Source organism: Kogia breviceps, chromosome 1 (genome assembly GCF_026419965.1).
Source record: "Kogia breviceps isolate mKogBre1 chromosome 1, mKogBre1 haplotype 1, whole genome shotgun sequence".
NCBI lineage: Eukaryota > Metazoa > Chordata > Mammalia > Artiodactyla > Physeteridae > Kogia > Kogia breviceps.
In genome coordinates this window covers 73,408,849-73,433,870 of record NC_081310.1, presented here as the reverse complement: position 1 = coordinate 73,433,870, position 25,022 = coordinate 73,408,849, and the positions used below count along the sequence as shown (strand labels likewise).

Here is a 25,022-nt window from a genome sequence, read left to right as displayed (position 1 = left end):
GGAGAGGCCACAGCAGCGAGAGGCCCACATACCGCAAAAAAAAAAGTAAATAGGATGGAAGAAAATCATTTGTTTTTTTGATTTCATTTTTTAAAAATTATTAAAGCAGAATAGAGGGAGAAATGAAAAAATTTGTCACCTGACAGAAAGAGAATTAGGAAGATTTGTTCAGTCCTTCAACAAATGGGTCTCCTTATTAGGTTCTCAAGACACAGTAGTGAACAAGGCAAGCAATATGTTAATAACCAGAGTCATAAAATGTTCATTCAGTTACTAATTATTTTTGAATGATTGCTTGCCATATTCCTACGGTGTGCTAGGCTCTAGTAATATATATATTTTAAAGATTTTTTTTTTAATGTGGACCATTTTTAAAGTCCTCATCGAATTTGTTACAGTATTGCTTCTGTTTTATGTTTTGGTATTTTGGCTCTGAGGCATGTGGGATCCTAGCTCCCCAACCAGAGATCAACCCTGCACCGCGTTGGAACGCAACATCCTAACCACTGGACCACCAGGGAAGTCCCAAGGCCCTAGTAGTATTAATGTTAAGTTTACTTGGCCTTCAGAAAGCTCACAGTCTAGATATAAAATGCTATGTGAAGTTCACAAATAGAGGGCTGTTTAAAAGATTATAGGAGGAGCACACGGAAGGATGGAGTTCTATACAAAAGAGATGGCTTTTGACTGGGCCATGAAAAATGAGTAGGAGTTCACTAAGAGAGGGTCATGGTGGATGAAAGGTATTCTAGTCAAAGGCAACCATGCAGGCAGAGGTAGGGTAGCATCAAAGTAAGTGGCATATTCGAAGTACAGCAAAGAAGCCAATGGCTAAAGCATAACAGAGGTGGGAAGAATAGCTGGAAATAGGACTAAAGGGCAGAGGTGGAGGGGTGGTTAGTTGTCAGGGTGTGGACAGCCATGCTGTGAGGACTTTGGACCTTAACCTATAAGCAGTGCAGAGCCATCGGAAATGGTTAGTAAAGAGGGTAACATAAGATAACTCAGGCAACAGTGAATATGTAGGCTTGGGAAGAGAAACAAGAGAACAGTTGAAAACTTATTGCCAACGTCTTTGTTAGCATTGAGAGCCTGAGAGCAGCTAGAAGAGAAAAGGAATGGCTGTTAATAATATTAGCAATAGGGCTTCCCTGGTGGCGCAGTGGTTGAGAGTCCACCTGACGATGCAGGGGACACGGGTCGTGCCCCGGTCCGGGAAGATCCCACATGCCGCGGAGCGGCTGGGCCCGTGAGCCATGGCCGCTGAGCCTGCGCGTCCGGAGCCTATGCTCCGCAACGGGAGAGACCACAACAGTGAGAGGCCCGTGTACCGCAAAAAAAAAAAAAAAAAAAAAAAAAAAAAGGAGAAGAAGGAAAAAAAAAAGCAGTAGAATTTAAAGCACTTGATAACACATTGAAAATGCAGGATGAAGGAAGAAGTGAAGGGAGTGTCAGAAAAATTCAGGATTCTAGCTTAGGTGAGTGGTTGGATGTTGCTGTGTAACTGAAATAAGGAGTACAGGTAAAGGAGCAGGTGTTGGGGAGAGATGGAAGTCAGGTTTGGACCTGTTGGGATCAGGTTTGGACATGCTGAGTTTGAGGTCTCAGTTATCTGGGCAAATAAAATATGCCCAGCAGGCTGTAGGAAATTTAAGGTCGTTTGTTCAGAAAACAGAGTATAAAGATTTGGGAGCCATCAGCATGTGGAGTATTATCTAACAATCAAATTAGTGAGCTCAAGAAAATATATATACCAAGAAAATTAAAAATATGGAGGACAGAACCTGGAGAGGACAATATTTTTTTTAGAAGGTGGGGTGTGGGCATCTAGAGAGAGATTGCAGGTAAGTTAAGGACTGAGAAAAGGCCACTAGGTCTCATTATTAAGAAGTTTATAGAGAAAGAATAAGGATAAGGTAGAAATTAAGAAAAAATAATTCAGTTTTGTTTCAATAGGATATTGATAGGGATAAAGAGCTGAGGAGGATATCTAATACTGTAACTGATTAATGGAAAGGCACTTGCGCTAGACCATTCTGGACAGAGAGAGAGGCCCCAGGGAATAAAAAGAATATACTAGATAAGGGAGAATTGTCTGGAGTCAGCATCTTCTATGGCCAGGCACTATTTACTGGCAATAAAGCAATAAATAAAATAAAGCTCTTGCTGTTGTGGAACTTTCATCTAATGGATGGGGCAGGGAGGGTGGGGAAGATATACAATAAACAGGAAACTCCATGAAATGTCCAGAATAGTTGCTCTGGAGGAAAGCAAATCAGGGAAGAGTTGTTAAATAGGGTGACCTGGGGGGGCTTTACTGATAAGGTGTCACTGAGCACAGACCTGAATGATACGAGGAGTGATCCCTTACGGAAGTAAAACTTTGAAGGGTTTGATTTTTCTTCACAATTAATTTCTTATTTATTGAATTAATCTTTCTACTCTTTTCCTTAGGCACGGTAAGGAGATTCCTCGAAATTCACGGAGAGACTATTGAAAAAGTAGTATTTGCTGTCTCTGAACTTGAAGAGGTATTTTGCTAATTATCTTGCATTGTTTAAATCTTATTTTCACTTGTAAGTGTTTGCCTCTGTCTCTTCATTATCTGTTAACTGAATTGCCAGCAGGCAAATCCTAATTATCTGTGCACATATTTGGTAGTGGGGCTTACCATCATTTGTTGAAAAAGACTATACTGGAGACTAAAAGCAAGTCAAGAGGAGCATTTTGTTCATGTTTTTCACTGGTAAACTGTTATCACACAGTAAAATCTTATAAGGTGGAATTGTTCTGATTTACTAACTATATTAGCTCTCAAGACAGCTCAAGGCATCGCCTTATGACCTAAGCACTGGGTGCCTGGGCAGCATAACTGGAAAACCACCACGGCTGGAAAAGCCCTGTTGTCTCTGTGACCTGGAAACAGGTGACAGCCTAGCCTAGTGGCTAGTATTGAGTAAGTTGTGAGGTTTATGGTTTGTTATGTGTTGTTAGGTTTAGTATGTTTCAATTTAATTTAGAGCCATTTTAGGAAATAAGTTCTTTTTTAAATCTTATTAAGCTTTATTTAGCTTTAAGAAAACAGTTACATTTACAGTAGCATTAAGAAGAATCAAATATTTAAGCCTAAACTTAACAAAAGAAGTGTAAGGCTTGAAAACTGCAAAATATATTTGAAGGAAAATTGAAAAGACCTTAATAAATAGAAAGATATACTGTTTATGGATTGGAAGACAATGTTATTAAGATGGCAGTATTCCCCAAATTGTTCTACAGATTCAGCAAAATCCCTATCAAAATCCCAACTGAGTTTTTTGTAGAAATTGACAAGTTGATTCTGAATTTCACATGGATATACAAGGGACCCAGGGTAGTCAAAACAACCTTGGAAAAAAAGAACAAAGTTGGAGGATTCACACTTAACTTATTTTGAAACTTACTCCAAGCACAGTAAGCAAGACTATGTTGTACTGACATAAGAATAAACATATAGATCAGTGTAATAGAATTTTGACATGGCTGCCAAGACAATTCAATGGAGAAAGAATAAGTAGTCTTATTAACAAATGGTATTGGAGCAACTGGTTATCCACATGCAAAAAAATGAAGTTGAACCCCTACTTCACCCATATAAAGGAAATTAGCTCAAAATGTATCTAGGGACTAAGTATGAGACCTAAAACTATAAAACTGTTAGAAGAAAACATAGGTATAAATCTTCATGACCTTGGTTTAGGCAGTGGTTTCTTAGATATGATGTGATGTCAAAGACACAAGCATCCAAAATAAAAATAGGTAAATTGGTCACTCTTATAATTCAACAGTAAAAAGACAAATCACCCAATTTTAAAATGGACAAAAGTTGGTATTTACCCAAAGGAGTTGAAAATTTATGTCCTCACAAAAAACTACAAAGGATGTTTATAGCAGCTTTATTAATATTTGCCAAAACCTGGAAGCACCAATATGTTGGTAGGTGAATGGGTAAATAAACTGTAATACATCCAGACAATGGAATATTATTCAACACTAAGAAGAAATGAACTATCAAGCTATAAAAAGATATGGAGGGACCTTAAGTGCATATTACTAAGTGAAAGAAGCCTATTTGGGACTTCCCTGGTGGCACAGTGGTTAGGAATCCGCCTGCCAATGCAGGGGACATGGGTTCGAGCCCTGGTCTGGGAAGATTCCACATGCCACTGAGCAGCTAAACCCATGTGCCACAACTACTGAAGCCTGTGCACCTAGAGCCCATGAGCCACAACTACTGAGCCCACGTGCCACAACTACTGAGCCTGCGCTCTAGAGCCCACATGGCACGATTACTGAAGCCCGCTTGCCTAGAAGCCTGTGCTCTGCAACAAGAGAAACCACTGCAAGGAGAAGCCCACGCACCGCAACAAAGAGTAGTCCCCTCTTGCCGCAACTAGAGAAAGCCTGCATGCAGCAACAAAGACCCAATGCAGCCAAAATGAAAATTTATTTTTAAAAAAATGCCTATCTGAAAAGGCTGCATACTATATGATTCCAACCATCTGATGTTCTGGAAAAGACAAAACTACCAAGACAATAAAAAGGTCAGTGGTTGCCAGAGGATGGGGGAGGGATGGATAGAGCACAGAGGATTTTTAGGGCAGTGAAAATGCTCTGTATGGTACTATAATGATGGATACAAGTCATTATACATTTGTGCAAACCTGTAGAATGTACAACACCAAGAGTGAACTCTAATATAAACTATGGGTGATTAGATGTGTCAGTGTAGGTTCATTAGTTATAACAAATGTACCACCCTGGTGGGGGTTGGTGATAGTGAGGGAGACTGCATGTGTGAGGGCTGAAGGGATATGGGAAATCTCTCTACCTTCTTCCCAATTTTGTTGTGAGCCTTAAACTGCTATGAAAAAATAAAATCTTAAAAAATGAACAAAAGTTTTGAATAGACAAGCACATGGGAAGATGTTCTATAACATTAACCATTAAGGGAATATAAATCAAAATCACAGTGAGATACCACTTCACACTCACTAGTTTGACTTTAATTACAAAGGCAGACAATAACAAGAGTTAGGATGTGGAGAAATTGGAACCCTCATACATAGCTAGTGAGAATGTAAAATTGTGCAGCTGCTTTGGAAAACAGCCTGTCAGTTCCTCAAAAAGTTAAACAGAGATTCCACTCTTAGGTATATGCAGAATAGAATTGAAAACATATGTCCACACAAAAACTTGTACACAAATATTCATATCAGCATTATTCATAACAGCCAAAATGTGGAAACAACCTAAATGTCTGACTAACTGATAGATGGATAAACAAAATATGGTATATACATACAATGGAATATTAACCTATAAAAAGAATGAAGTACTGATATATCCTGTAGCATGGATGAACCTTAGAAACATTATTCTAGGTGAAGAAATCCAGACACAAAAATCATATACTGGGGCTTCCCTGGTGGCGCAGTGGTTGAGAATCCGCCTGCCGATGCAGGGGTCACGGGTTCGTGCCCTGGTCCGGGAAGATCCCACATGCCGCGGAGCAACTAAGCCCGTGAGCCATGGCCGCTGGGCCTGCGCGTCCGGAGCCTGTGCTCCGCAACGGGAGAGGCCACAGCAGTGAGAGGCCCGCATACAGCAAAAAATTAAAAAAAAAAAAAAATCATATACTGTATTCCATTTTAATGAAATGTCCAGAATAGGTAAATCTATACAGACAGAAATGTTAGTGGTTGCCAGGGGTTTGGGGAGGGAGGGATGGAGAATGACCTAGCTAATGAGCTTAGATTTTCTATTTGAGATGATGAAATGTTCTGGAATTAGATAGTTGTGATGATTCCACAACTTCGTGAATATACTAAAAACCAGTGAATCGTATACTTTAAAACGTGAATTTCATGGTACATGAATTATATCTGTTTTTTAAAAAGGCTGCAAAGATGTTGTCTCTAGTCTTTTTTTTAAATTGAGTACAGTTGACTTACAATCCAGTCTTCTTATGTACCTCATATAATATACTTATTTACATGAAAGATGATGCAGTATTGCAGGTGACATAATAGGAAAACTGACAGATAATGATTTCTCTGTCCTTCTAGGCAATTCCATCATTCTTTGGGTTTCTTATTCTATTGTAGTCTTTTTAGGTATAGTTGGGAATAATTGATGAATAATGATAAAATAATTCTAGGATGATGAAAAAGCAAAATGCTTCAAGATATAGGAAAAATAAGAGCACTAAGTATCTATAATGTATCATGGATTTAAGAATGAGTCCAATGGACCAACCCATATGGAAATTATAAGATAAAATGAGTTTTATTCTATTTTTTTAAGTAAGATATATCTTTATTCTTTGAGAAATCTAAGAAAGAATGGAAGTCATGAAATAGCAATCCTTCACAAAGAGTTAGAACTGTTAAAGAAAAAAATCTCAAAAACTAAACCTGGGTCCAGTGGACCCTGATAGCATACTGAGGATTAAGGAAGTGGTGTCTGAGCTGAATCTTGAAAGACAAATATCACTAGTGAAGTGAAGGAGGGGTTGGGGACAGGGGTCACAGAACTTTTCATTCCAGGTTCAGTGACCTGGAACTGCCAGGATGGGAATCATGCTCAACTTGAGTGACTAACAAACCCTGATCCTTAACACAAGAACTGATCGAGGGTCCCAGGCAGCATACAGTCTGAGCTTAGAAGTGGTGTGGTCTTTCTCCGCGATGAAGGCTGTCTTCACGGTGTAAGGAACAACACTAAGCACTGCTGGTGCCTGCTTCATTACTTCGTTATTTTTCATGCAATGTTTGGCTTTTCTCACACAGGCTACTTACCAAAAGCTGCTACCTCTGTACTTCCCAAGGTCATTAAAGGAGGAGAGTTGCTCATTGCCATACCTACCTGCAGATATTGGAAATGCAGAAGGGGAGCCTGTGGTACCCGAACGGCAGATAAGAATAAGTGAAAAACCTGGCGCCCCGGAGGGTGAGTTCTCCTTTTCTTACTTTCCCTCTTAAGGAAGCAAAGGCTTGGGTAAACATCAGCCACCGAAGAAGTAAGAAGTTCAGCCTGACCCTTGAGAGGTTGCTTATTAGTGTGACACTAAGATCAAGACCAACTTAGGTGTTTTTAGAGTCTTACTCTTGTTAAGGTTTACTCTTTAAATTTGAAATATATATATATATGTATTATGTTTATATATATATATATATACATATATATATATGTATATATAATGTCAAGTCTTTGTTAGGCAGTAGAGATTCAGAGGTGGATATGACAACGTTTTTACCCTCACGAAGTTTATAGTTTCATGCAGGACACTGTTGAGGAAGCAATCAAGTATAGTATCATCTAAAATTTTCAGCAGCTTCAACAGTGTCCTCTGAAAGCCATACCTAACATTAAATACTGAAACAAGAATGCTGTTTTGTTTTGTTTCTTTAGGTTACATACCCCTGTAGATTGAAGTGATAGTAGAGCAGGGTAGGATGGGAGCTCCTCTGAAGCTGTTCTGTATGACAGCTTGTACTGATCTTCTTGGATACTTGTTTAAGAGAGACATGTATCTTCTTGGATACATGTTATTGGAGACATGCTCACAAGCTTCATTGCTGGAACTTGATCTCAAAATTCATCAGTTTAAGAATTACTGTGAGATTCCTCCTGTGAACACTTTTTAATGAGCATCAAGTCAAAATCTATAGAAGGCTACTCATCTCTTTTTTATCACCAATATTTTTATCAGAAAATGTCTGTGAACCAAGCTTTCCTGGAGGGGTACTCCTGTACTTTTAAGGAGCCACCAATAGAGTACAGCCTTGGAATGTGCCCAGCATCATTTGGAGATCCTCATAATTGTGACTACCACAATAGAACATAATTTTTCTTAAATGCTTAAAATGTGTCTTATATGACAAAGGGTAATAAAAAGCAAAATCAGTTGAGGTAGCAGTGCTGGGCAGTCATTAACCAGAAGGTTCCCTTCTATCCCCCATCCTCAAAGACTGCTTGATTTGCATCCATATTGCAGAAAATATTGTTACCTCATAGGCTCTAGTGTTCATAAATATTTTCAGTTAGAATATAGAATCTGTTAAAATAGATGTAAAATCAGCCTTACCTGAGGGATTGAGAGAAGATTCATTTATGGGTTTTGTTTTTTTTTTTGGTGGTACACTCGCCTCTCACTGTTGTGGCCTCTCCCATTGCGGAGCACAGGCTCCGGACGCGCAGGCTCAGCAGCCATGGCTTACGGGCCCAGCCGCTCCGCAGCATGTGGGATCCTCCCGGACCGGGGCACAAACCCGTGTCCCCTGCATCGGCAGGCGGACTCCCAACCACTGTGCCACCAGGGAAGCGCTATGGGTATTTTTTTTAATAAAGGCACACTCAGCCCTTGCCTGTCACAGTTTGAGGAGCAGTGGTGTAGATGTGAGGAGGTTCTAGCTGAACGGCCTCAGGTGGTGGCATTGCCTTGGAGAGCTCCCCTGCCATGGTCCAAGGATTCTGTTTGTTTGCTTTTCTTTCTTTAAAAAAGAATTTTTTAAAAACAGATCTAGTGAGGCAGTGGGGAACACATTAAGAGATGATCCATTCCCAAGGGACTGGCTGCTAGCCAAACATAAAATGTGATCATATGGATAAATCAGAAAGGTAACATTAATTTGTAGTGAGAACTGTAACTCTTATGTACCAGAATGATTATATAGGCATGACCAGTGTAGAAAATCAGAACGCTAGTCAAAACATATCTTAGTGAATGTGGATCACACCCTGAAATCCTGGTCCATCCATCTTCCTTCAGGGGTTACCTGACAAAAGGACTGAAGATTATGTACCAGCCAGTCAAGTTCTCCCTTCTTCAACAATTCTGGATAAATGATCCCAAACATTTTTTCTTTATATTTCTCTTTCATTAGATGTTGTGCTACAGTTCATCTTTAAACCCACATACAGTATAATTGCTTCTATCTTTTTGTTTATTATTACATTCTACTCTTTTCTTCCTAAGGTTACACCTAGGTCCCCTTGATTTGATTTCATGTGTTCCTAAAACTTCCATCCCACATGGACAGGTGGTTTCTTTCATTATTTCAGTTCTTCAAATGCCTGAATCTGATTTCAGTTTCATTCTCAAAAAATAACCTTAACCCTGGTTTTTTGAGTTTCTGTGCAATCATTCCTCTAGCAGCATTCACAATCTGTTTGTACCATTTACTGTCAAGTTTTGCCATCTTTATTGATAGTATTTTTGTTGCAGACAACCAAGAAGAGGAGGATGAAGGCTTGGGAGTTGATCTCTCTTTCATTGGCTCTCATGCTTTTGCTCGAATGGAAGGCGATATTGATAAGCAAAGAAGACTGATCCTTCAAGGACAGTTATCAGAGGCAGCCCTGCAGAAGCAGCATCAAAGAAAGTAAGGCAAACCCCTTTGGACTGACGGACACGTAAGGACATGAGAAACAAGAAAGGGCCTACCTCTGCTAAATGATCTACACGTAACGTGGTCTCATTTATTCTTCATGACAATCCACTAAGAAAGATATGTCCCCACTTTGTAGATGCAGAAATTCAAAGTTAATTTATCAGTGGACACCGTTGGTATGTGATGAAGTCAGCGTTCAGATGCATCTCTGATTTCAGAGCTCCTACTCTTTCTACTGCGATTGTAGTGTATTTGGGTGAGACTATATTCTAAAAGCAGAAAACAGGGGAAGGGAAAAACCAAGTTACAAAGTTTTTACTTAACATTACTATAGTTATAATTAAAGCATAATCTATGGTTGTATTAATGTTAAAAGAGCTTTATTTCCCCCTGATTTATCCCAGGGACCTTATAAAGCCATTCCATTTCTTTTAGGTGTTTTCTAAAGCAATTCTGAATAACTCCTTTTTGAAACATAAAGAAAAGCAGCTTTTGTACTTCAGGGTAAGCTTGTCCAAGGATTAGCAAACAGTCCTTGGAAAACTAGCTGCTCTTCAAAAAATGTTAAAGGAAAGGAAAAATCATACACCATAATTGATTATTATTCATTATCTTATAGGGTTGGTTGAGGGGGATAACATCTCATAGGGTTGTCGTGAGTGTTAGATAAGATAATGTAATGAGCTTAGCACAGTACCTGGTACTTAGCAAGCTCTTAAAATTGGTCACTGCTGTTCTCTTTAATACTGCACAAATTATGGTCCTTTTTACCTTTGAGCTTTGGTACTTGCCATCCCTTTTGACTGGAATACTCTCGTTCTTCAATTCCTGCTCATTCTCCAGGTTTCAGCTCAGAAGTGATTGCCTCTAGAAACTTATCTCCCTGGAGATAAGTTGGAATAGACGGAATAGAAGTCTGGAATCAATGCCTCCTCCGTATGCTTTTTTTTTCTTTTTTTTTTACATCCTGTACTTAACCAAAGCATAGCCTAGCACTTATCACACTATACTGTAATGATGTGTGGTTGTTGTTAGTCTCCATGTATAAAGCGGGAGTCAGACTAGACGATCTCCGGAGTCCCTTATAGAATTAGAAATTTGTTTTTCCTGAGTTCCTGGTCTTCACTTTATTCTCCCTTTTATAAAAATATTAATTTATTTATTAATTTTTGGCTGCATTGGGTCTTCGTTGCTGCACACGGGTGTTTCTCTAGTTGCAGCAAGTGGGGGCTACTCTTCGTTGCAATGCACAGGCTTCTCATTGCGGTGGTTTCTCTTGCTGCGGAGCACAGGCTCTAGGCATGTGGGCTTCAGTAGTTGTGTCACACAGGCTCAGTAGTTGTAGCTCGTGGGCTATAGAACACAGGCTCAGTAGTTGTGGTGCACGGGCTTAGTTGCTCCGTGGCATGTGGGAATCTTCCCAGACCAGGGCTCGAACCCGTGTCCCCTGCATTGGCAGGTGGGTTTTTAACCACTGCACCACCAGGGAAGTCTAGTTCTCCTTTTATTTTCATGAACAAAAGCTAATTAGTCACTAGGGGGCACCAATGAACAGCTTTTCTAAAGGCAAGCACAATCGAATGACAGTTTCAGTGGTTTCTGAACTTGGCCATGTGTACGAATCATCTGGCAAACATTTTTCTTTAAATACAGTGACTGGGCTTTCCCTCACATCACTGGGATTTGGCCTCTACTTTTTCACATCATGATTCATGTACAACTAGATTTGGGTACCTTTTTTTAGGACTAGGGCAGTGGTTCTCAAACTGTTTGGTCTCACTTCCCCTTTGCATGCTTAAAAATTATTGAGGATCCCAAAGAGCTTTTGTTTTTACATGGCTTATACCCACTAATATTTATCATATGATAAATTATTTGTTAATTCATTTTAAAATATCCCATTATGTTTTTATGAAAAATAACTATTTTTTAAGTTAGTGAGAAATGCAGTGTTTTACATTTTTGCAGATATTTTAATGTTTGACTTAATAGAAGACAGCAGGATTCTCATATCAGCATTCATACTGTTGCAATACTTTGTTTTGGGTGAAGTATATGAAGAAAATTTGACCTCATTCAGATATGTAGTTGGAAAAAGGAGTATTTTAATAGCCTTTTCAAATAGTTTGGGATATTCTTTGATATTACACCATAACTCAATAAATGGTAGTTTCATAATGTTGTAATATGGAATCTCAAACCATATTTATGAATTTTTGTATTGTTATATTAAAATGTGTTGTTTTATCCTGCACTTTGAGTAGATTTTATAATAGGAATTTATTTATTTGTTTTATTTATTTATTTTTTTTGTGGTACGTGGGCCTCACTGTTGTGGCCTCTCCCGTCGCGGAGCACAGGTTCCGGACGCACAGGCTCAGCGGCCATGGCTCACGGGCCCAGCCGCTCCGCGGCACATGGGATCCTCCCGGACCGGGGCACGAACCCGCGTCCCCTGCACCGGCAGGCGGACTCCCAACCACTGCGCCACCAGGGAAGCCCTATAATAGGAATTTAGAGCATGAATTTATAACATGATGTGTTGGTCTTTTGGAAAATATTGACTCACTGAATTATTCAGTTGTTCCAAATATTGACACATTGCATTACACAATATCAAAAACTTATATTTGATAATATCACCACTGATCTCATCAGAAAAGTCCCTAAGTATTAGAAAATTAGCTTCTGGTGGTGGATACAAATTTTCTAACATTATATCTATATTGTAAAGCTCGAATTTTATCACTGGTAACAAATACTGTTGGTTGTTTTTCTTGAAATGGCAAGGTCACTTTGTTCATTTTTAATAAAACATCTGCCAAATACTCATGTTAAATAACCACAGTTTGTCTGCCAGTCATTAGTTGAAGAAAAATGGTGTTCCATGAAAAAAAGCAGCTGGTTCAGCTTGCAAGTCAAACAATTAGATCTTTTCTTCAGGACAACCTCATGCTTTAGTCTGCAGAAATGCTTTGTGTGTTCTTCCCATTTTGTGACACATTAATATTAAAAAGATGTATTTCCAAGGGTTAATGAATAAAATTAATAATTCTTTCTTCCTCATCAAAGACATTCTTAAATGAAACTGGCTTTTTTTTTCCTGTGAGTGTTTTGGCAATTAAGAACACAATGACTACTAGTACAATCTGGTGCTTCCACCTGAATTCATGCTAAAGCAGCAGTAGTTTTATCCAACAGTTGCTTTTGCACCATCAGTGCAGATGTCAACACAGTGAAAAAACAAATGATGTTTCGGTGTTATTATGAAAATAGTTTTGACCTTGCAAAACGCCTTGAAAAAGTATTGGGACTGTGCACCACACTTTGAGAACCACTGGTCTGTGGTCTCTCAGCAGTACATTATAGTTGAAAGGAGTTTTGGTAATTATCTGATACAGCTTTCTGAAATGTAGTATAAAGTGTATAAGCATTAGAATTACCAGGGGTGCTTGCTAAAAATTCATAGGCCCCACCCCAAACTTCCTGAGTAGAACCTCTGTGAGAAGGCCCCAGGAATCATCCTTCTAAGGTTTCTTAGATGATTTCTTAGATGATTTTGTACCCGATCTGGTCTGATCCCTCTAATTTACAGAAGGGTGAAATGATCACCAAGAGTCACTTGACCAGAGTTACAGCTAATTGAGGATGAGCCTTCAAGGTGGCTACTGCAGCTCATCTCCATTGTCTACTACCGTCTCCAGGCACCTACACAGACCAGCTTCAGAGAAGCTGGGAAAGGACCAGATACGTTTTATTTTCATATACAGAGAACTGCTTTGTTACCACCTTTCTCAAATCAGTTACCCTATTCTCTCCTCTCTCTTTTCCCTCTCTCTGTCTTTCTCTGTCTCTGTCTCTCACACACACACCTTTTTCATTTCTGCATGAGTGATACAGATAATGTGGCATTTGTTTGTGTCTGGACTGGATACTTGCCTGTCTGTATCGCTCTCTCTTTTTAATGAGATTTGTTTCACTTAATAATGACTAGTTCAAGCCAGCTTAAAATGAATCTGTATTTACTGAGTCCATGCTTTCTGGAAAGGGGTCATCAGCAAAGGCGTAGGTTCTAGGAAGGAATATGAATACAGCATGTAAAGCATTGTCCTTCTTTTTGGTAGAAGGCCATGATCTTGAGATTCAAGTTAGTCACATAGTTGACAGATTCCAGTCGGTTCAAGAAACATTGGATATTTACTCTGTACAAGATAATATTCTAGAACTGAAGTATACAGATAAAGAAAGTAGTCTCTCTAGTCTAGAAATTCATGAGTGAGCCACACTACCTTCACATGTCATGATGTGTTCTGTGCGGCGCTCAGCTTGTTGTGCACATCCAATTAACACACAGCTACAGGCTTGGGGAAGAGCACAGCCTATGGTTCCCAGAGCTTGAACCAAGAAACAAAGGTGTGATACCCCTGCCACTCACTTCCCTTGAGTGATTAGTTACATCTGAATCAAAAGATTTTCAGATTTCCTATTCATGTGCCCCATGTCTGTGATAATTAAAGATGAGGTCTTGTCAGCAGCTCAGAAGTGTGACCCAGGAAACCTAGACCCTTTCAGGGAGCCCATGAGGGCAAAACTCTTTTTTTTATAATCTTACTAAGACTTATTTGCTCTTTTCATTCTCATTCTTGTAGTGTTCAATGGAGTTTTCCAGAGAGTGCTTAATGTGTGATATTGCAGTAGGTTAAATGCAGAAGCAGATGTAAGAATCTAGGATAAATTAAAGAGATTTGCAAAAATGTAAGAGTGTAATTCTTCTCCCTAAATATAGCTTATTTAAAAATAAAGTTATTTTGTTCACATAATAGGTATTTATTATTTTTGAATTAATAAATATTTTTTATAAATCTCTTTTTATTTCTAAACTGGTAAATATTGGGAGGTGTAACTGACATAAATATGAAAGGGTCCTTAGACTCAAAAGTTTGGGAATTGCTGACTAATCGTTTAAGAGTTTACTATATAACTGAGCTGTAGGTCATCTGTTTGCATACTCTGCCATGGCTACATGTTTAAGATTGTAGTTATAAATTTTTATTTCTCTTACTCTTTTCTAAATCAGGATTTTATTTACACAGGTTGAGTTTGGTTTCTGTTATGTTTGTTGATCAAGTTGAACAAATGATTAAATTTTTTTAATTTCTTAGGAAGTAAGTAGATCTTTAGTTAGAATTATCTTTTTGAAAGCCTTCAATTCTTCCTTCAGTAACAAAACCAGTGGTCACATGGGTCGGCTATAGGGTTAGATCATTCCTTTCATAACATTGCCTTGTCTCTGTGTAATAATTCGCTTGAACATCTAAAATAATTAGACATGTTGTCTAGGTCTTGATTAATATTTCCAGGTCTTCCATCCAGTTGTGACACAGCTTAGGCATATCACTCTTAAAATTATTTCAGAAAAACTTTCTTCTTTTTCATTAGTGTTCCTTGGTTGGCTTAAGATCCAGTTGCCTATAACTCTTACATCATTTCTCACAGTAAAAACTTTATCTCATTCATTATTAAATATTTATTGAGCCCTTATGTGCCAAGCTAGAAACATAATAAAGTGTCACACAAGGCAGATACAGCTCCAGGCCTCATTGAGCCTAGGGTCTTGCAAAGGAGAGAAATGTTAAACTAATTATTGTATGAAAAATGTATTTAAATTACAGGGTACAATAAGAGTGTATAACAAGGATTTTAACTAAGTCCAGTGTGGGATAGTTGCATGAAGTCAGGAAAAGCTTCTGTTAATTAATTCTATTTTGTACATCTGAGTTCCAGTTTAAAAAAATTTTTTTTCTTCAGAGTTCATTGAATAAATAGTTACTGAGTGTCGGGAACTACCCTAGAAATTTGCTAGAAATATAGCGACAACTAAGACATAGTCCCTATCTTGAGGTCCAACAGAGTAGAAGCAAATATTGCAGTGAGTGGGTAAAGCCTTGTGCTGATCTTTGTGATATAAAGAAGGGAGAAGTTAGTTCTATAACAGGCCTAGACCTTGCCTCCACTTCCCCTCACTCCACCCCCGACCCCTACTCCTACCCCTGCCAGTCCCCACCTTAGCGTACGTACTTGATTGATACAGTATTTAGATGTCTGCTGTATTGCTTATCTCACTGGCTCTTATTACAAGGTTAGTTGTCTTTGTAATATGTCTGTCTCATATATTCAACCTTAAACTCTGAAGCCAAGGGCCTTTTATTATTCTTCTCAGGCCTCCAAAATACCTTGAATAATACTCATGTTTATTATTTTACTCAACAAAGATTTGAGTCCTTGCTATAATGCAGGCATTGCCTTTATGCAATAAATCTTTGAAAATGAGCTAATGATTACACACAGAGTATAGAAAGTAACAGGTATTTACTGAATTCCTGTTACATGTTTTGTGCCATGACCTGTGGTGCTCATAAGACATTTAAGACATATTATTCTGTTTAGTCTTGATGTGGAGATGGCTTAATCATAAAACAATTAGAAAGCAGGACAATAGGGGAGTTAGTGTAAATAACCTAGGAAATAGCTCTGTATGAAAATATGGAATAGTACATATGAATAGGGAGAACTACAATAAACACAGATCCTTTCTTGACTTGCAAATTATATCTTAAACTAAAATTAAAAGTTATTGTCTTTGAATTCAATTTGCACAGGTGGGGACGTTTCTAAATTTAAAAACAGACTATAGAACTATGCAATACTAAGTATTGTTTTCACAAACAATAACAATTTCTGTGAAACTAGCAGGCATATCACTTGTTGATTACAATCCGTATGTAATAGACTTCCTATTAAATATCCTTAGTTGTGTGATTGTACTTCATAGCTGAAAGGTGTCCTACATAAACACCGTTTTGCAAATGAGGAAACTGAGGTCCATAGAGGTGAAACTACTTTACCGAGATTGCATAGAAAGTGATAGCTTGAGAACCCAAGTATCCTCTCTTCTGGTTTAGTTTTTTTTGTTTGTTTGTTTGTTTTTATGTTGTGGGATGTTGCCATATGTGACCTAGATGCTTCAAAGTTGCTTTTCATGCATTTAGGTACCTTGAAAGCTTTTTTCACAATTACGTAAGTGGCACTTTGAATTTTAAGAAAGCAAGTATGAAATAGTAGAAAAAGTACTGATCTTTCCAGCATACTGGAGACTTGAGTGCAACTTCAAATTCAACTCTACCATTAACTGGTAACTCTAAGATTAATTCGACCTTTTTCAGATTGCTTCCACTCTTTGAGATCTTTAACGTTTCTTCCAGTTTTAATAACCTCTTAGCCAAAGCCAAACTGCCATCTCTATGATCTGGTATATGGAGTATCAGTACAGCTACTTTGATTAGCCAGTCATTAAATAAGCCTGGACTTCCCAGAAAAAATTACCTACTTTCTTTGTGGTCCAACATAACATGTACAACACTTACCTGTTTTTCTTCTGAAAAGTAAACTTCTTGAGGGTCTGACCATGTCTGTTCACTAGAGTATTCTCAATATCTCTTGTGTAGTAAGCACTCAGTAAGTCTTTGTTGAATGAGTGAACATCTGTTGTGGAGAACTGCTATTGCTTTAGGCGTTCTTTGCTTTTTTTTTTTTTTTTAAGTAGGGGAAGATAATAGTATTTAAAAACAATGTTAGTTTGAGTACTTGGTATCTTAGCCAATTATATGAGTAGTCTTCATTTGCTCATAAAGGATTTTTAAAAATCATCTAGTGTGAATACCTTCCTTTCTCAGTAACTCTTTTTTTTTAAATCAATAACAGTAGAGATTCTGCATAGTGTAACAGCCTCTTTAACTCCTTTCTCATTATAATAAAACATCATTCTTTAGGAACACAGAGATAAAAACAGGTCTCATTTATAAATTTACAACTGTTTATTATAATAATTATATCCTTTATTTCTCTAGTTATAATCGCTGGTTGTGTCAAGCAAGATCTGAGGATCTATCTGATATTGCTTCTCTAAAAGCCTTATACCAAACAGGTGAGCTTAAGGATATGGTAACTTATTCTTTTACTGATTAAGAACCTTACTTAGCATGCTATTAGAGACTTCACTTTTCTCTGATTTTGTCCATTTTATCTCTGAATAGATTTTTTTTTGTACAATGAAGATAGTTTTTGCTCATCATCAAGATCTTCAAAACAGCATCTCAACCTATGAGATTCCCAGCTAGTAATTCTACATTGGCCACCTTCATTTCTTCTCAATGTCCTTTTCCTATCTTTTAATTTTTTTTCTACTTTTAAAAGTACCATAATCCTGTTGTACAAAATTCAAACTTTACATAAATATATAGCGGAGACAGTGAAAGTTATCAGATTCCCCCTTTATATTTCTTTTCCAGGCAGTACTTGTTAATTTTCAGATTTCAGTTCCATTTAGTTTTTTCTGGATCACTGATGTTATTAAAAGTTGTAGTATGCTTAAACAAAAAGCTATTTATTAAAAAGTCTTTACCCTCAACCTTACCTTTGGCTGTCCCTGATTTAAAACCTGTAAGAGGGCTTATCTTAAAAGTAAGGCCAGTCATCAAAACTTCATGAAGCTGGGAAAAAAAAAAAAAGGCGATGTATTCCACATAGTAAAAGAGATCTGAAGGTGAAATCTGAAAAACTTATGTTCCTGGTTTTCAGTCTTTTACATTTGTGTAGAATATTTGTATAAGGTCAGAGCCCAGGACAGATAATATTCTTGCAATAAAGTTTCTGGGTGCTGATTACACTTCCTGTTTGTAGGTGTTGATAACTGTGGTCGCACAGTAATGGTGGTAGTTGGAAGAAACATTCCTGTAACGTTAATAGATATGGACAAGGTAAGCCATTAAAAAGCTTTGTTTTATAAATAATGTTGATTTAAAAAATAAGTAGGACATGAATTTGGAATCAGGGCTTAGAATATGAGACAGAATTGTGTATCTGTGGTAGAGTAGCAGCCCTGATTCTGCAAGTTGGCACATAACATTTCAGTAAGGGGTTTGGTTTTGTGCTCCGGGAGAAACGGAAATACTGAATTGCCATACTGTGATCTCCAAAAGCTCATCTGCTTTGTTTTGGATATGATGTAACTGGCAAGTTTTTGGTTGGACTCATTCTGTATTATAACTGTACTAATAATTAAATTCTGCTTTTCTTAAAACAAGAAACATTAACTCTTTTATCTCTCTGAAGAGAAGTAGTTAACCCAAGATGTCATAATTTCTTAATCCCTTCTTTTGGAGGTAAAGGACAGAAATAGATGATTCATAGCAAAAGAAATGGTATTACTGGTAAACAAGAAAGTGTTCAACCTGATGAGTAGTAAAAAAAAAAAAAAGTGAATTAAAATGAGATCTCTTTTTTCACCTTCAAAACTAGCCATTACTTTTACTTTTTTTCGTTTGCTTTTTGTTTGTTTTTTTGATAGATAAGAAGTGATTTATTAGAATAGGACACTTGTGAGGTTTACAAGCGGGTGGGCGAGAAGGTGCCACACCCCGAGATGTTAGCGGGCTACAGTTTTATAATCAAAGGAAAAGTGGTGAGGGAGAGAAGACCACCTTCCTCATTTTTGAGTAGACATCACGCTTCTGTCATCATTTCCTCCTCCATGTCAGGCGGGGGAGTTTTCTGGTCCCTACATGGTGAAGCTGGGACTGTCATCAAAATTAGCCATTACTTTTAAATAATAATCATTGTTACCAAAAATGAATTGAAACTGTCAAAGTGGTCACGCCCACTGACCTATTAATTGCATTTCTGAGAATTTGTACTAAGGAAATAATCCTAGGTTTGAAAGTAGCTATAGGCCCAGAAATTGCCCAAATTGGAATACTTGGGCAAGGGACAACTGAATCCATGGGATAAATATGTAGATCTTCCTAGAACAACAATTGTAATAGACACGGACTGCAAAGGAGGAGAATCACTTTAATAAATAATTCTTAACCATAGTAAAAAAAAATGTACTCAAAAGTGTAAAAATTAAATACAATTTTAAGATAAAGCACAGTTGTGCAAAAGTGGATAATTGTATCTGGCTAAGCCCTTAAACTCCTGGTCACTGGTGTTTGGGTAAAAAAAACTGGAAGCCCTGGATCGGGCACATTACTCACAGGCTCATTTGTGGCCCAAAATTATAACTTAAATTCCTAACAGGTAATTATTATGCATCCACAAATGGAATGTTCTGTGACCCTGAAAACTATGGTTATAGAGGAAGTACTGTAGAGAAACGTTTATGGTATGATATCAATAGGAGAAGAAACAACAGCTTCTATGTACATTGACCTTTTTGTTGTGGGGGGGGAACATGGTGTGAGTTTATGCATATCATTATCTCAAAATGGATTTCATAGTTTTAGGGAGAATTTATTTTCTACATTTTTCTGTCATATGGCTGTACTTCTCTATAATGAAAAAGATTCAAGCTAATGACGGGGAATTTGAAGCTGAAAAATGGATATCTTGATTGCCTTGGGGATGAGGTGGTGAGTGGATAGAAAGAGGACCAGAAGCAGTCTGGTAAGAGCAGAAATAATAATAAAAATACACACACATACACACAGGGGATAAAACAACTGGTAATCAGTATGACATTCATTCTCAGCATTAATAATGTGATTGATACCAATAAAAGCATAAACCCCTGCCTTTGATTCTGGTGTGTACTTACATGGTGTTCTGGATGTTCGTGATGTATCATTTCATATATATTGTGAAGTCCAAACCAGGTCACAACTGGAAAGATACTGTGTTTCCTTACTGCCCTCCTCTGTCTCCTCTAGTAGCAGTTGGACCCATGCTAACTAATCCATGTTAGTCCATTCAAGTTAATGCCAAGGACTTCCCTGAGGAGGAATGGGGAAATAACCTGTTTGATAGTAATCCTTCAGTTGTTACCTCTTAGCTTCCTCTTTGTCATGGTTTATAGCTACACCACTGGGTCATGCTGGTCCTGCCCATATCGTTTCTCTGCTTTGTGTTCAATGTTTCTCTTAAATTTAATCCTTCTTGTAATGGCATATTCCTCTAACTGATCCAGGTCACATTAAGTTTGAGGCAGAGCAGGGAAGTGCTGCCCAGCCCACTGCCGTCTGCTCACTAAACCTGTTCTCACGTTCCTCATTCAGTTCAACGTTAAAGATGCTAACAAAATTAGCCCTCAAAGTGAGCCATGTTAGGCATCACTTCTAATGTCCTTTTATAATAATTCTTGGTTACGTGAGAGCCAGTAGTCCGTTTCTCTGTGGAGACTGCAAAGACTTTCACTGAATGCAGGTAGAACCTTCAAGAATGATTAAAAGTCTAGAAATTCTCCCTCTAATGGTTTTGATACCGTTATTCCAGAGAGAGAAAACCTGGTAGTTGACTGAAGAGCTCTTTTGAGTATATAAAGAGTTGTTTGAAAGGATGGAGACTGCTGGTTCTCCTCCATCACTTAGAACAAGACGGAAAGGGACCATACTGTAGCATTATGTGAACTACTAAACACTGACATGAGACATTTCCCTGAAGATCTTTTTAAAGAGGTACTCGTTAGTCTGAGATGTCTCTCTGCAGTGCTTGGGGTACAGATTAGATTAATCTTCTGGGTTTTTTTTTCTCTTTTGGCATCTGTGAAATAGACTACTGTACAAAATGATCGTTATCTTTATTTTTCTTCTAGGCTCTCTTATATTTTATCCATGTAATGGATCACATTGCTGTGAAGGAATACGTATTAGTGTATTTTCACACACTGACCAGTGAATACAATCACCTGGACTCTGACTTCCTGAAGAAACTCTACGATGTTGTTGATGTCAAGTTAGTTATCTTCTCAAATTATGAAGGGGGAAAGCAGCTTTTTTTTTCTTTCCGAGTATTAAGCAATAGCAAACATCGTTGTGTATTTTGTGAAAGGATAGTTCATGTAACTAAGATTTTTATTTTACTTAGATTGGATATTTTAATAATAGGCCCTCCTTAACTCCAGTTTATTTTGTATCAAAGTAAATTCTTATGTAAACTTTTTCCTGCTTTTAAACACCTGGAAAAAGAGTTAATTGTTCATAATGGTGACTGGTTTTAGACATGGCTTATACTGACCCTTTTTTTTATTTTGAATCAGGTACAAGAGGAATTTGAAGGCTGTTTATTTTGTTCATCCAACATTTCGTTCAAAGGTACGGTATTTTTCTTTTTAGCTAAATCTTGAATTTAAGTGCACTACATGCCTGCATATTAAGATATATTTCATCATCTTAATTCTTGCTATCACCATTGTGACTGCTAATTTCTTTGCTTACCCTTCCTTTTTAAGTGATCTTGAGTTGTGGTCCTAATATTTTGGTCCCATGTAACTCCAGTATCTTTGTAGGCGACCTTTACAGGCCTTTAGTCCCTCAGTCCTTGCCTCTTCGTGCTCTTCGTTAATCTGGGCTTTTATCTGCCCTTGCTCCTGGCTAACTCATATTTATTATCCTTCAGAGCTCAGCTCAACAATTACTTTCTGTAAAAAAAAAAAAACTCTGATCAATCCTGCCACTAGTAGGTACTTCTGCATTGTACTTCCTTAAGATTTTCTAGTCTTCTTTCATTGTTGTTTTTAATTCTAATTACTAGTTTAATCTTCTGCCTTATGTGTTAGCCTTCCAGATCTCTGAGAGTTATTATATAGCTATCTTGCTCATAATTACATCCCTAATATCTAATCCTGCATCTTGATTTCATCAAGATATCTAGTCCTTTGGTCCTTTTACTTTTTTTGAAAATACCTTCTTTTTTTTTTTAATCTTTATTTTTCTTCCCTATTCAGCCTAAAACTCATGTTCCATCACTTCAGCCACTCTTGTCAATAAATAACCTATGTCTAAAATAACCTATGACCTCTTACCCTTCCATCACACTTGCCCATCCAAACCTGATCTTGAGCTATTCCATCATTCTGCTTTCTTCACTCCCATATCTGGGTTGCTGAGCAGTGATGGAGAAATCGTAGAGCCATGTGAATTTGGGCCTCTCAGCAGACTCACTGGGCATTCACTGCTAGAGGTCCTTTGATGCTTCACTGAACAATGTTCCAGCATGGCTGTGTGCTCCCCTCAAGCTCTGTCCTAGCAGCAGCTCCTCACTCCAACAGATGGTCCTGCCTCATTCTTAACTGAGAACATAGAAAACAGCACTGAGGAGCTCTCTGTCTTCTCCCTCCCACCCCAAACTTACATGCCATCTCTTCCTATCATTGTCCCTGTTTATTCTGTCACAGAAGTGTTTTCCTTCTTAATGAAAGGCAGTCCCTCTACCTGTGCTCTGGATCCCATAGTGATAACAGTAGCTAATGTTTACTAAGCACTTACTGTGTGCCAGTTCTTCCCATGAGTTATCTTGTTTAAGCCTTATAATATATCTATGAAGTAGATAGTAGTATTATTCCCATTGGATAGGCAAATAAATTGATGCTTAGAGAGATTAAATAACTTTTGCAAACTAAGCAACTATAAAGTAGTAAAGGCTGGATTTGAATCTAGGCATTTGAATTCCAGAGCCTACACTCTTCTCTATACATATATGGAATATTTTCCCTGTCCTCAGGAACCTCTCTTCAGCAATTATCCTCTTTCTTATCTCCCATTTTTCTGGATCTAACTCATCAATTTTTAAACATGCTAAAGCCTCCACTTATCTTTCTTCCCCTTTACAACCAAAATTTTTTCGTGTAATCTGTGCGCCCTCTGCTCACCATCTCCGTTTGTCATACACCTGAAATTACTCCAGTCTGGTTCAGATCCCACTATGGCAACTAAAGCTGCTCACACTAAAAACACCAGTAATTTCTGTTTTCCCTATACCCTTAAGCACAGTTATCACTTCTCCCTTGAAACACTTTGTCTTGGCTTCTTTGACGCTTACTCTGCCTAGTTTTTCTTCTACTTCTAGCCACTTCTTCTCAGTCTCCTTTGCAGTTCCCTCTTTCTCTGCTCATCGTTTGAGTGTTAGTGTCCCCAAATCCTCTGACTTCTTGCATTCTGTACTTGTTTTTTCATTCCTGTGTTTTCAACAACCCTCCAAAATATATGCAATTCCCAAGTATATGTCTGGAGAGGCAGTAAAGTCTAATGTTTGAAAGCATGGATTTGAGATTCAGGTAATGTAGGTTCTAATCCCAGCTCTACCGGTTACCAGCTCGTTTTCTCAGGCAAGTTATATAACCTCTCTGTGCTTTAATTTCATCTTCTGTAAAGTGGGGATAATAGTAGTACCTACCTTGTGTAGTTGTCAGAAGGGTGAAATTAGTTAATACATGCAAAACACTTAAAACATTATCTGACATACAATAAACACTCATTAAATGTCAGTCATCATCATTCCTGTGCTTAGACCTGCATGTTGAACTTCTGATCAGATATCTTCACTTAGTTGTCTTACAGGCCCCTGAAGTTCAACATTTCGAAAACAGAACTACTCGTGTCGTCATCTCCCACTCCCTCCCAAACTGCTTTTTGTATTCCCTGTCTTTGTAAATGGGACCACTGTCTGCCCAGATGCCTGAGTCAGAAACAAGGGAGGCATCCTTGGGTACTTGCCTTACCTCATTCTCATCATATTGCATCACTTCTGTGTGCTTACTATTGTCCAATTCTATGCCTGTGTCTTTAGTCCCACTGCCTCTACTTTAGTTCATCCCACCATCATCTCTTACCTCAAAGGATGCAGTAACAACCTAATCAGCATTCACATTGTCCTGCCTCCAGTATAGCACTGTTCCAGGTGCCTTCAGGCCTGCCTAGTGAAATTTTCTTATAATATTAATATAAGAAGCCAAAAATATTTCCTATTTACTATAGGGGCTTTTGCAAAAGTTTGCCAACCCCTGGTCTAGGCAAAGAAAAAAAGAAGAATCTGAATATATCAGTGTGGTTTGGAGAAAAGATGACTTATTTTGGGGGTGTAAAATCCCAGGATTTAGTGATTTATTAAATGAGTACGGGTGAGAGAAAGGACTGTGTCATCCATGACTCCCAGGTGTCGTCATATGTAGGGACCATGGATTGGGATGTAAATTTGAGAGCATCATTAAGTAAATAGAGCTTTAACTCTTTAAAAGTGTTAATGAATAAAATCACAGACTTAGACCAAAGAGGACAGCTAAAGACAGAGCCCTGGGATCAGGGAAGGAGATCCAGAAGAAGTAATCAAAAAGCAGCAGGAGAACTAAGATTGGCTAATGCAGTGGAAGCCAATGGATGGGAAAAGCATCAGAGATGGTAGAAATAGTTATTATTTTAAAGCACTATGGAGAAATTAAGTAAGATAAGTAGTGAAAAGTCCTCATTAAATTTCATAACTAAGATGAGTGAAGGCTTCAGTGAGAATGTTTTCCACTTTGGGATTTGTCACTGTTTACAAAATTGTTGTCTGTCATTGAAATACCATCTTTAAATTTTGCATGAAGTATCTTAATAATTCTTTTAAAAATTGCAAACTTATTTTTGGTCCCTCAGTGTTAGAACAGCACAGAAGAAAGTGCTATGCTTATGGGAACACTGCTTGGCAAGGCTTTAAAAAAAAAAGTAAAATGTGTGAACAGTCAATTAAATCACTTTGTCTTTCCTACTCTTCTTTCAGTTG

The 25,022-nt window shown here is 37.9% G+C and overlaps 1 protein-coding gene across 3 annotated transcripts in view; it reads left to right on the top strand.

The window, feature by feature from the left end:
- GDAP2 (ganglioside induced differentiation associated protein 2) overlaps positions 1-25,022 on the top strand; it is an 84,760-nt gene that overhangs the window by 47,453 nt on the left and 12,285 nt on the right. For all 3 annotated transcript variants that reach the window (XR_010840699.1, XR_010840696.1, XM_059043623.2), the window contains exons 6-12: positions 2,455-2,531; positions 6,828-6,987; positions 9,266-9,422; positions 17,339-17,415; positions 18,171-18,247; positions 21,079-21,218; positions 21,523-21,577. Coding sequence is in view for 1 of the 3 variants with exons in the window: in XM_059043623.2 (XP_058899606.1) it covers positions 2,455-2,531; positions 6,828-6,987; positions 9,266-9,422; positions 17,339-17,415; positions 18,171-18,247; positions 21,079-21,218; positions 21,523-21,577 (743 nt within the window). In the remaining 2 variants the exon portion in view is untranslated. The remainder of the gene's footprint in view (positions 1-2,454; positions 2,532-6,827; positions 6,988-9,265; positions 9,423-17,338; positions 17,416-18,170; positions 18,248-21,078; positions 21,219-21,522; positions 21,578-25,022) is intronic.